Source organism: Camarhynchus parvulus, chromosome 3 (genome assembly GCF_901933205.1).
Source record: "Camarhynchus parvulus chromosome 3, STF_HiC, whole genome shotgun sequence".
Classification (NCBI taxonomy): Eukaryota; Metazoa; Chordata; class Aves; order Passeriformes; family Thraupidae; genus Camarhynchus; species Camarhynchus parvulus.
The window spans coordinates 33,305,179-33,318,614 of record NC_044573.1 but is presented as its reverse complement, the minus strand read 5'-3'; the positions used below and the strand labels follow the sequence as shown (position 1 = coordinate 33,318,614).

Below are 13,436 nucleotides of genomic sequence, written 5' to 3'. Positions count from 1 at the left end.
AGTACTAATATTTTGACAAAGGAGTTTTAAAAAGATGACCCAGGACAATGGCAAAGGCAGAAATAGACTGTTGTGTCAAATTCTCTGATTTTAGTGTTCTTGATGCGATTCACAAAAACAGCTTTTTCTCCAGTAAGCCCAGTTCTAGTAACAAGGTTTAACACTTGGAAGCAGCTGATCTCCCAGCACCAGGAGGCTTTCATCACTCCCTCACTTTGGAGCACAAGAACCAAGAAGAATTCAGTGAGAAGGCAGTGTTAGTACCTGACAGCAGGCTGCAGAGTGCTCCACAGCCAGCTGGATGAAAGCCATAAGGAAAGGGATTCCCCTTTGGGAGTCTCTCCAAACTATGTGGTCCTTGTGCAAAGAACACAAGGTTGTAAGCTAGCTATTTTTTTCAAAGTGGGAAACAACAACACTTCTTAAGTCATTAGCCCAAGGTCATGCATTAGCCCAAGTTTGCATTAATGCCAAGATCAGAACTTCAGTTTTCCAATGTACAAACCATTCCAGCTAGGAAATACTGTATTTATCACTTGCTAACATACCGAACATGATACAACTTCTTCCTCATCTCATATAGATATACACACACACAAATACACTAAATATCATAGACTGACTTACCCTCACATTTTAATCCTTGTCGTACCAAACCCCAAAGCATCTCTCCACAGTAGTCACAAAAAGTAGGAGCCTTGTAGGAATGCACATAAAGTGCATGAGGACGGATCTGGAAATCTTCAACTGTAGCCAAAGCTTTTAAAAAATTGCAGTAAGTTATAACTCTTGTCACAGAATCAACAAGGATTTAGGGAAAGAACATGTTTTAAAAATGGCTAATTTAAAGAAAGCTTACAAGATATTTAGAAATCAGCATTTTACTGTATGTCATTTAAATATGCATTTAGGAGACTACATAGTTCTCAATAAACATTTTTATTGAGGAAAAATATCCACGGAACTCTGTAGGCTAATGGTCCCAACTTATCAACAGTACGAATCACTCTGTTGAAAACCTCACTAAGTTGAAGGCAGGTACAACACGCTTTGTTAAAAGCAACAGTAAATGTTTGAAGGAGCAACTTAATTTTCAAGCTGTTCTGTAACCTACAAAATTTTCAAAAAAAGACAGTTCTAAAAAATAGATTTTTATCTTCTAAAGGACTTTTGCAGTAAAAGCTTATTAGATTAAACTCAGTGTATCAAAACAGAACTGTGGATAAAGTTTCCACAGAACACTGAAATATTATTTTCCTTAAATAAGCATAATTTTTTTTTTTTGTCCTGTTTCTTTGAGGGAAAGAAAAAAAAAGGTATTTTACATCAAGAATGCCTTGCCCTGATGGTTATTGTTTTTTGATCAGATACATACTAATACTCCCTATTCAGATTCTTATTTTTAAAATCCTACTGAAAGTGATTTACATGTCTTCAAAATGCCTCAGTTTCAGGTGGTCTGTCTGTCTGTAAGGAAACTGTCAGAGATTGCCATGAGTCATACAACAACTTTTCCAAACATGCTATTCACCAGAAGCAATGAAAAGCTCAAAATAGGATGATCAATTCCTGAACATTTTAGACATGCCCTGAAATGTAGCCAAGGACTCAGCCTTACAGCTATCAAATTCATACGTTATTGACCAAGCTTACAAATCTAAGCTCATGACAGTCAAGAGGTCTCTCCTTCTAATATATAGTCTCCGTTTGTCACTTTATCCCCAAAGACTTGAAAAACTGCTCAACACTAGTCCAGCTTTTATTTGTAGTTTAACTGCAGCTGACTTTTGATTGAATTTGATGAAGTATTGATCAAACACATACAATGACAACCAGGGCTGGGGTTATTTTGTCCTCGTTATTGGTTAATAACCACCACTCTAAGGACTATATTGTTCAAAGAAACCATTTTTAAGAACTACAATAACCCATAAGAGTCTGTTTTTATAGGAATGATTCAGCAACAACATTTATATGAAGTCTTATGACAGCATAAGCCATCAATAGCAAAAACTACAGAACAAAAAGACAGATATAAGCAAAAGAAAACCCACACCAGTTGGAAGAACAAATTCTGAATCCTACCTGCATTTCACCTTAAACAATTATAAAAATTAAAAACTGGTATTATTATACTTATAAATTCTCATTTGTATAATTCAGATTTATTTTTAATAATAAACCTGAAGATTAAAACAGAACAATGAAAAAATAACAAAACTGAGTGCTGAAGCATCAGTGACACTTGGACTTTCTTAGAAACCTCTACCCCAAAGTGTATTGCCCAAAGTGAAAAAGCTCAAGGCAGACATGAAAATAATGCTCCATGACGTCCTAATTTCTTTTAATCTACTGAACAAAGAGTTGTTCCACTGTTACAATAATACCTACCAGAGAGTACAACCTCAACAAGATCTCCCTCATGTATCTCTTCTGCTGATGTAATTCGTTGCAAAATATTATCTGAGTTCAGGTCATGGCGGAACAGGAGAATTTTGTCATACATGCCAAAGAAACCACACTCTGGGAACTGCAACAGAAATCAAACTCTAAATGAACACATGCTCTCTGATAATCCTATACATCATTGTTTTTAATTACAGCTACAGAACTCAACAGTTGCAAATGTTTCGTGACAACAAAATAAATCTGATTATTTTTGAGGAAACAAAGCATTTTCTGAAAATTTCAAATTTTTTGTAACCTGAAAAAAAAAAAGAGTTAAAGTTTTTGTATCTTTGGGTTTTTAATCTCTCAGACCTGCATAATCAGTCTGGTACATAAAAGCCAATCCAGGCCTTTAACTTGGATTGGATACCACCACCTATAATCCTTATTTCACAGGTATTCTGGTCAGGCAGGTATTTAGCTTGAGACACTCCAGCAGCACCTGCTACACTTTTCTTGAGGAGCAAGCCACTTAAGAAGCTCCATACCATTGTTCTACAACAGTTTAGATCTACAGATACGAGAAATCCTGAGTAATATGCTCCAGAGGATGCTGCTTCAACAGGCAAGTTGGACTCTATGACCTCCAGTGATTCCTTCCAACATTACCCATTTTCTGTGATTCTGTGAAAAGAAAAACTCAAATCCCCACAAGGACAGAAAAAAAAATCCATACAGGAAACAGATATACTAAATAACATGCCACTTTTCCATGATCCATCACTGAAAAAAGCTTTCTCATTCTGTATTTTCCCTACTCATTGAAAGCTTTCTCATTTTTTGTTTTCCTTACTCTTCAAAACACTGTCAAGCATGAGTAAAACTTCTTAAAATGAAAACTTGTTAAAATGAAAAGATTAAAAGTAAACATTTCATGGGGGAAAAGAGCAGGAACAGACCCTGGAGAGGAATGAGCAGCATTCAAGCTGCTCCTTTGACCCTTTGGTTTAAACCAGAATTCAAACTTGAGGTGGGAACACACACGCAGATCAAAACAGGAAAAGTGTGGGAAAAATATGGAAAAGCTCAGAAGAAACTTTTAATTAATGAGGTAACAAGTTAGTACTTTACATGTCACACAGTCAATAGTATCTAAACTGCATGAAGCTTGTGGTATATTAATTGTAATTAACTAAGATTTGTTCTACCAAATCAAATACATGATGAAGGTATCATATCTATTGTGCCCATTGTTTTCACACTTTCTTCTCATTCAGAGAAAAAATAATGTCCTCTTTACAGCAGCAATTTTATCTGAAATACCAAGTTGGTCTTCTCTTTTTTGGTGTGTATGCACTACATAATTACATGGCACATAATACTGAAGAAGTCCATGCTCCAGAAAGCATGCTATCTACCTTGGACAGTCACAAAGAGAGGCAGAATTAGTACCATTTAACCCTTGCAAAATCAAAAGACAGAGCCAACAAATTTTTACTGACACAGAGGTATTCAGTCCACAGCAAGAAGAAACTGATTTACTGGGCCAATGCCAAAGCAGCCAGCTGCTTCCTCTGTCTCTCAACTCACTCTCAGGTTTCCTACATAAAATAGCAAATACCCAAGAATATTCCAAAAATTACATTTTTCCAATTGCCCAAAGATCATTTGTAATAAGAAAGAAAATATAAAGCAAGAATTAGCTGTGCTGCCTAAATATGTATATCAGTATCTCTGCAAGTACACACAGGACTTGACTTTATATTCTGAACACGCAAAGATACAGCCACTAGTAATTCTTCCAAGGAAACCGACATTTCTTCATAACTGAAGCCACATCATAAACTTACTTTAAACTCTAACCCAAAATCCCACTGTGCTTTGATTGACAGAAAAGATATATTAACATTATTTAAAAAAGTGCTGTGAGGTTTATTCCTTGATACACTGTTAACTTCTATTAATTGCATTATACTGCTGAAGAACTTAATTCTAACAAAAGGGATATAAAATCAACATTGCAACAGTATATATCTGCCTGCAGATACACATGACACTTTTTAATAACACCAATATTAATTTCAGCTGCCAGGAGGGACAACTCATGACTCAGGGAATCATGTGAACTATTCTCTTCATATTAAGTTCACAGAACAACCTACAAACCACAGATTTTAAGGAAGCCTCTAAGATATTTCACAGGTTTGAGTCTCCTTCTTTTGATAAAGATATGTCTTTCTCTTTTATTTTTTTTTCACTCTTTAAGACCATAACCCTGTCATGCAGCTGCCAGAACATCCCTACACATAATCCCCCACCTCAGTAACCAGAGGTCACATAATCACCTGCCAAGCAGCACTTATCTTAATTGCTATGACAAAATATATTCTGCCTATGTGCCATTTACCCATTCTCATGTACAAATCTTGGATTTATTAAAATGTTTTAAACATACTACACTAATTTTATTACTAAAAAGCATTAGCTGGCAAAATAAAGTTACAGATGAACACTGAGGTGCCCTTTGTGACAGCAAGTTTAATCATTAAAAATGAGACATTACATCCCTTAGAAAGCAGCATCAACATTAATCCAAAGTTTGTAAATAACATTATAATACCTATAACTAAGATTTTGCTTTTCAAACAAATTCCAAATGCAAAACTAATTTCTATGGAGTAGAAATATTAGGGAAAAAAGCAAAATCATCCATTACAGATTGTTAGAACTGTTGATATCAACACCCTCATTTGGTTCTCCATTAATTAAATTGACCTTTTAAACTGTGTATCATGAATGCTTTTCTTATTGACATGATATGCTTTACTGCCCTTTTCTTCCAAAACAAATATACATACACATAATAGCGACTGTCGGAGATTGTCTGGTTTTGTAACTCTACTGTTTAATCTCCTTAAAAGGTATTTCTTCCACTTCCAAACTTGAGCTTTATTAGTGGCTTCTAGACTATGATGCAGAATCACAAGCTCACAACCAACAAGGGAATAATCTATACTAGTATGGAATACAAGAATTCTCTCACTAAACTCAGACTCTGCATACAGTTTCTATAGCATGTGACGAGACTACACCAGGACACATTTTTCTAGGCATTGTGCATGCCTGATCTCCATTTCTGAAATAATAATTTCAAAAGCTAAAAGGATGAGAAGAGACCCAGCCTGTTCATTCGTATGGAGAGCTTCAGTTGCTAGGAGGTTTTCCTGAATCCTTAAGAGGGGCAGGCAGTAACTGAGGAACCTCGCAGCAGCTCCTTTACCTGTCCTGCTTGTGAGGTGCTTGTCTGCACATCCACAAAGCAGCACAGAGGAAAAATGCAGGTGGGGGCAGCCCACCAACACCCTGCCCAGGACCTCACAGGCCCTTCACAGGAGCCATCAGGCCACCAAATGCCCATTTCCACAAGCCAGGGGAGCACAGAGAAAGAAGGGCAGGTAGGAACCCAAATAAAGAACTCCAGAGAAAAGATACCCTGGCCTTCACAGGATATCCTTAGACCCAGTTTCCACACATACACTGATCAGGTAACTCAACACCAGAACACCTTTTGGCCTGAGAGTGGTTGCAGTCCAATGGTATGGCACAGATCATAAAATGCTGGGAAATTAGGATTGTACAATACCTACAGAATGTTTACGGAAGGCAACAAAGGCAAGGAAAGAAGTGATTCAGGGAGGAATAAACGTGGGAAAAAAATCGAGGGATAAGAAGATAAAAGAGGCTGGTCACCTGTAAACAGGGGTTGGTCAGAACAATTGTCTGATCATGCCCTGTGCATCATCAGCACCACCCGTCCTCTATTCTCATTAAGTTCAATTTCTAGCTATTTTCTTGAATGATTTTCTCTCATTCTGAGACCATGTGTGTGTATGGGGGGGGGTCTGACTGCCAGCAATCAGAGCAAGAGGACCCTGCAATCTCAGTGACTGCAGAGATCAGAGTAAGTGAAATCAAGAGCTTGAACATCCAGGTGTCAGCAACTGAAAAGACCAAGATCCAGCAGCTACTGAAGTAGCAGAGAGTGCTTGAAGCTGGCTGCTGGAGACACCCACTTTTTTTGTTGCTATTTTTTTACTAGTGGGTGAGGGGGTACGTGTCTGTACATTTTTTTCCCACTACCAGACCTCCATCCTGAACCACCAGAGACTGATACAGCATGGGACCGCTGGTGCTGTTTGTGCTCATGTGAGTGCTCACAGACACAAACACTGTTGATCTGTTTGGATCTGTCCATATACATGTATGCGCTGCACACCTGTATCCAAATGCTAGTGTCTATCAGGAATACGTGGTCAGTCTGGTTGTCTGTAGCTGCACAGAGGGACAGAGCTGCAGCAGCCTCCAAATTCAATCATACCTAACAAAATGTTTCAAGTTCGATGAACTAATCCTGCTCTTTCCTTGCACACTTCCCCCCCACCTCCACCAAAAGAAAAAATTCCCGGTTACAAAAGAACAGACCCTACAGGGAAGATGCGTGCCTCCCAACTCCTTTCCACACACTCTGGCTCAGATTCCTCTCCTCTGCCCCCACTGCTGCCCCGTGCACCCAAGCCATGGAAGCGCTGGCTGGCTGCCCTCCCCACGGCCGGCTCTGATGAGCTGCAGGTGGCCCAGCAGAGCCCTGTGTAAGGCACTTGGCTGAGCCTCGATGCAGGGAGCAATCAGCTCCGACCATGCAGCTTGGCTCCTTCCAGGCATGTAGCGCCCTGCTCCCTCTTCCGCTCCCCAGTCCATAAGGGAATGCAGCATTCCTTGCTAGCACCTTGGCCAGAAGGCTCTGTGCAAACTGCCGGCCAAGAATAACCTCATCGATTAACAGGGGTTTCATTTCAAGTGGGATCTTTTAACAGAATTTTTACGCAAAGCTTAAACTATGTTCAATAGTTGAACTACATTCAAGTTGTACACTACCAAATTCTTCTCTCTTGTACTGCAGCAAAGTACAGCTTTTATAGCTTTCCTTATGCTCAGTTACACAAAGCTGTTAAGGAAGAACATTATCCAGTTCCTTTGAAGTGTTAAGAGCTCATAATGTAAACTTGAAAACAAAACTCAAAGCAGAATTTTTTAAGTCAGTTTTATCTTATGGGATTATACAGCCATTACTTTCCTGCATAAAAGCCTAATGTATCTGCACAGTTACTCAGAACACATAAACTGCTAATCCCAGTATTACTAAGTTTCCTAAAAGCAAAAACATGACTGTTCCCAGTTTTAACAGTTCCAAAAGAGCATCTAGCGACAGGAAATCACTTGTGGGAAGTCTACACATGCACTAGACTGTGCCAAAATTAACTTCTGGTACAACAATATCATCAACTTATATCAAGAATATATGCAATTATTAATACTTGGGTGATACTAGCACAAATAACACTAATAGTGCAATATTGCAGTTACACTGAGGAAAAATCATTGGTGTTATCTAGCAAGCTCATACTGTAAGTATTACAGCTAGCTTTAGTTGAGAGTGCATTACATTGTCTTTTTTATCCAGAAGAACTCAACCAACATACAGCAGTCAGTACTCTGAGCGAAATACAACTGAGGCTTCTTTCTATCTTGGCAGTAACTGAAAAATCTCTTTACTTCAAGTTCCAGGAGTTACTTTGCAAAGTTCTGGACTAGTCGCCAAAAATTCTCACTAGGGAAAAGTGTAGGCGGATATTGTTTCAAGGTCCAATATCTCATGACCCATCATAACTCAAAACAAATGCTTCAAACCACTGAAAGTTAATTCCAAAGTCTAATGGTCCAAAACACCATTGGAAAGTCTCTCCGTTCACTGAAGTCATCCACTCTATTATCCTGCATCCCTACCCAGTTATTCACTCCCACTCTTTAGAATCATGTGCCAAATCATATTATCACACAGATGATTAGCTTCAAACATGTTGCAGGAGATCCTTCCCTCACCAGATGCCTCATCACAGACATACTTGGACTACTGCTTGGCTAGGTTTTCCAGCACACAAACTTATTACCACGCTGGAAATGCTAATCTGCCCCCCCATGTAACACCTCTGTACCACCAGTAACTCCCCAGCTCCCACCTTCTCACAAGCATGTTTGCTTCTCATGCCTCAACTCTTGCTAATTCTCTGCATTATTTAGCTCATATGAAGAAAAGAGCTGACAAGTCAAGAAGGCAGAGCAGTAGAAGGAAAACAGATTTGAGCACATCTGAACAGAAGAGATGATTTGCATTCATTTTAGAGCCTTTCGAAAACAAACACCATGAACTATCACAAGCTTAACCTGGAGATAAACCCAGAACACTGGCTGCAGTTCTGTTACTTATTACGCTCAAGTTGTTACTGCAAGAGCTGTAGAAATCCATCTGTAATATGGATGGATTGCAATATGATCCTTGTAATGCAATGAAAATACAGAAGTAGAATCTAATCAGCAAGACATAAGAAATATCCCTTTGATTTTGCTAAATGGTGACTTTGGGAGGGTTCAATGAAAAAAACTGTTCTAGAAAAAGTAGGCAGGAAGAACAAGAAACAGATTACATAGGTAAAGTATCAGTACTCAATCAAAAAGAATGCAACAGTTAAAGGATCATGAGAATTTCAGGGAAACATTCTAAGGTACGGGAGCAGTTGGTCAGTTTCAGAGCAAAATATAACAAAGCCATCAGAGGGAATATATACAGAGAAGGAGAATGCTGAGTATGACCAAAAGTGAAAACAATGAAGGACAGGTCTGTGGACCAAAAAAGATAGAGAAGTTGCAGAAACATGAAAGTAAAGACTCACAAATTTACTGAAGAAGTTACAACAAATCTTGCAGGTACCAATACTATACAAGTAATAGCTCAAGTTAAACTTTTAGCTACAGTAATCAAATGTTTTTCATTTATAGCTCTAACCAGAATAAAATTAGGTAAACTGGAATACAGCACTTAGAGCATGCTGTCCAACATAACTCAGTTTGCAGGCAGTGGAACATCACCACATGCAAGTTTCTAGTTTTAAGTCAGTAATTCCTTTGTTCTACTTCACGTGAGGAATGAAGAGACAGCATTCAAACACAGAACAGGATTAAGAACTTGCCTCTGCAATATCTGAATATTGTGCAAGGACACACACTGTCTACCTGCTACAAGTTTTTCTGCTTCTAAACACTGTCCCTCTGTTCCAGCAGCCGTATGTGTCCAGCTTATGTTCCTCTTCAGACTGCCCCTGACAACTGTATGTCTGGTACTTTAATACAGAGCAACCTAGATAAGGAATGAACAGAGAAGACCATGAATGTACTAGAGACCATAAGCAAGAATTTTTTAAGCATCCCTATAAAGTCAAAAGTTTGGATTTTCCGAGAACTTCTATTAACCATTCCAGTACACAACAAACCTAAAACAGTAACCCCCAAACTTAACTTTATACTTGAAAAAATTTGAAGAAAGACACTTAAAAAGAAAAAAACATCTCCTGATGTTTAGAACATCTGTATGAGAGCTAAGAGACACACCAAATATTTGCATTACTCATCTCACTCTCTTTGCAGACACGTCTCTTTAGTTTCAGTTCTGCTGATGCTGCTTCTAATTACCCTTCTGCAAAACCTGAACAAGCTACACTGAACACCAGTGTCTGAAGCAGGACAGACAGAAAAGCAGAGCCCCAACCAACATTTTTGATACTGTAATTGTAGCCTCAAATACAGTAAGGCAGGTGGTTCAAGCTCCCAAGTAAGCAAAGGAAGACTCCTCAGAGTTTTATTTTGTTCCAGATTATGTAGAGGAATTCAAACCTGAAATGTGACTGTTAAGTAAGGAAACATCTGTTTAACTCTAGTAAAGATAACACTCAAATAAGAAAAAAAGCTATCAATTATTATTCCAAGTAAAAAAAAGGTATTTCTCCTTATTCATTAAAGAAATGCAACAGTAAGTAGATACTGTTCAGTACAGAACTATCACAAACAACAAACCACACAGTACCCTGCAGTCAAGACAAGACAATTCAAGCAGGCTGTGGAATACCAGAGGAAAGGGAAGCTTTAACACTGGTGAATCTCAACAGCATACCCAGCAGCTTCAAAGCTTTTAACTGGAAAAAAACCAGCAGCCATTCGCACAATTACCGACAAGAATGCAGTTTTCAATTTTCACATTAGGCATCCACTAATCCAAGAACATTAAACAGTCACCAGATCTAAGAGAATAAAAGTCAAGGCAGGACATACTGCTGTCAAATAGAGTACAGGGAGAATACTGCCACTCGTGCACTAGCTGCAAAACTACTTATGAAAGATGAATCCACCACACATGAGGTTGTTTCCTGATCAGTTTGCTGCCTGCAACATGCTTTCACTGAGCACTCACTTTTTGGTAGTGTCAGCTGCAGGAGAGCAGAAACTACAGCCAGACAAAAAGGAAAACTGATCACGTAATCGTCATCAGTTTTGCAGATTAGGTTTAGCATGTATCAACTTTGAGCTATAAGAAGACCTCATGTTAAAATTTTAGCTGAGCCTGCTGAAAAAACAGAAAGGAAAAAGGAAAAATAAGTGTGAATGTACTTGTTTTCATCTTTCTTTAAGATAAAAGACAGGAAATATGCAGATGTAAAGAGAAGGATATAGAAAGAAAAAAAGCAGCCCCTAAAATGGTTGCATAAAGGTACACCTAACATGTATGGTACAGGAAAAAAAAAAAGTTGACCCAAATAACTCATCTCTTCAGAAAGGAACTAAGACACTGAATTATATTTTGGAAGTTATTATGAAATTGACTTGTTCGACAACTAGTTTGTAAAAATACAAAATATATGAAATATCTTATATGAAAAATATTCAGTAAGTTATGAGGTGGGGAAAAAAGATACACAAGCACATACAAATAACATATGGGGGTTTTTTTATGTTTTTTTCAGGTTATTAGGTGAAAAATAATTATACAATGAAACGAACCAATGATAAATATCACAAATATCACAACAAAGAAAGACATGGAGAGAATTCCCTGACCTTGATGGAACATACCAATTATTTCTTACTTTATGAAATACTGTTAACTTCTATTCAGGCTGCTTCCTAGGATCTAACCTTCCTAACCTAAAGATAAAATTTGGATGCAAAACCAGCATGATCAGTGTTACCTCCTTCCTAGACAGACAGCATTTGCAACAGGGTAGCCAAGACACAATGGAAAAGTCTGCTAAGGTTCTTTTATTTCTCGGTCAACCCTCTCCTAACAGAAACTATATTGACATATAGGAGTAACACATGTATTCAGTATACAGAAAAACAATACTAGGACATTATTAGCTGCTTGGTGGGATCTTTAGTTATTAACTAGAAACAAAAAGAACAGCTAGTATCAAGTCTGTGGTCCAGCAATGCATGTCTGTGGCCACAACTGGTCCTGTCACAGCAGCTGGCTATACATATCCAAGAATACTCTTCAACAGCAGTAGCATAAGCTAGTAAAAACCTAAGGTATCAGTGGCAATTGTTGAAAGGCAAAAACGCCCATATTGTGAAAAGTCGTTCTTGCAGGAAATTTAGAACTACATGTTCTTTTACTAGATTTCACAAGTGAGAAAGTAAGAGGAGAGTTTACTATTTTTGAATTAAAAGCTTCTCCCTTGAGAGCTACCAAAATTTCTTTCTGCATAATTGCAAATACCTAGCATAGATCTTTGTCACCATATCAAACTCTCGGCCATATCTCAGCTGCTATTACTAAACAGCCTGTTAGCAAACAACTGTTGCCATCAGCAGAACACAGTAGTATTATACCATACCTTCTGGTAAACTATTGAGCACACGAGGTCTTTAACAGCAGAGAGGGACAGGTCCTGAGCTTCAATAGTGACAGTCTCCCGAGTGAGACCAATCTGCAGAAGGAAGGAGATCCCATGCATAGAGCCTCGGGAGTTGGTGAGGCTCTGGGTACTGAAACTGCCATTGGAGAGCCGACTGGAGAGCCCCGACTGGGGACTTGAAGACAAAGTTGGGGTCTGTGGTGCAGCAGCATGACACGTTGGCGGGGAAAACTTCTGTAAGGATGGAGGAGAAGAGTCGTTTGCTGACATCTGACTCGCTTTACTCTGCCGAGATCTCCCTAGTAGTCAAATTCTAAGTGAAATATGTTATCGGTTCTTGGTTTGAAATGAAAACAAGGATAATGTAAGTTTCCCTTTCTTAGTTCAGTAAAATGCTCCTGACCAGTAAAACTTAAATTTCCCTTTCATTCGGTGCAAGCCAAAGAGGAAAATAATTACAGCTGCAAGTTACTTTAAATTAAAGGTTCTCTTTCTGCAGTTACAATCAGCTGATCAAAAGCAGATTGCTCGTCCTTTAGCACCACATCCAGACACAGAGGCTTACATAAAGGCCTCACAGAAACACATCAGCTCTTCTGTTTTATACTTGTCCTTCATTTTTTATTAAAAAACAAAAGCTGGAGAAGCAGATTGAAATAGATGTTGATAATTCATTAAAAGGATCCTTGTTCACCTAGTTATACAGATCATATCTCAAATGAAGACTCATCTTCATGCAGATAGCCTTTCACAATGAAAAAAAAAGTGTATCCTTGAGCAAAAACAGAAGTCCACGTATGTGATGAATCTATTCCTCCTTCAGAAAGTCTTCTCTGAATTCACAGGACACGGTGAACTTGAAGATCAATGAAGATATCCAATTTCATTTTTATAAAATATTTTAGCTCATGAAATGGAGAAGCAGAATGTCTGAAGACACAATCATATTAAATGTAATCTCTAGCATCACCCAGATAATCTCCAGCGTTTCGAAACATTGTACTCTGCCTGCAGGGGAAAAGATAAAGTTGTTATTACACATGAAATGCATGAAGTCACATACCCATGTCACAACCACTCTACTTTTATGCAGCAGGATACCAACTCCTTTTACTCAAAGGAGTTAATAATAAATAGTGTTTAATAACACTATTATTGTTTAATGTGTTACATTAGAAGCACTTTGTACTTGTAAATTAAACTTTAGTGCTTCCCCACAGTATGATACACAAGAAAAATCAGATC

General features: G+C 38.2%; 1 protein-coding gene across 1 annotated transcript in view; it reads right to left on the bottom strand.

The window, feature by feature from the left end:
- The window catches only part of PRKD3 (protein kinase D3), a 41,576-nt gene that overhangs the window by 25,536 nt on the left and 2,604 nt on the right, over positions 1-13,436 (bottom strand). Inside the window, 3 exon segments of the mRNA XM_030944973.1 lie at positions 628-759; positions 2,392-2,530; positions 12,171-13,199. Of these exon segments, the coding sequence (XP_030800833.1) occupies positions 628-759; positions 2,392-2,530; positions 12,171-12,461 (562 nt within the window). The 5' untranslated portion in view covers positions 12,462-13,199.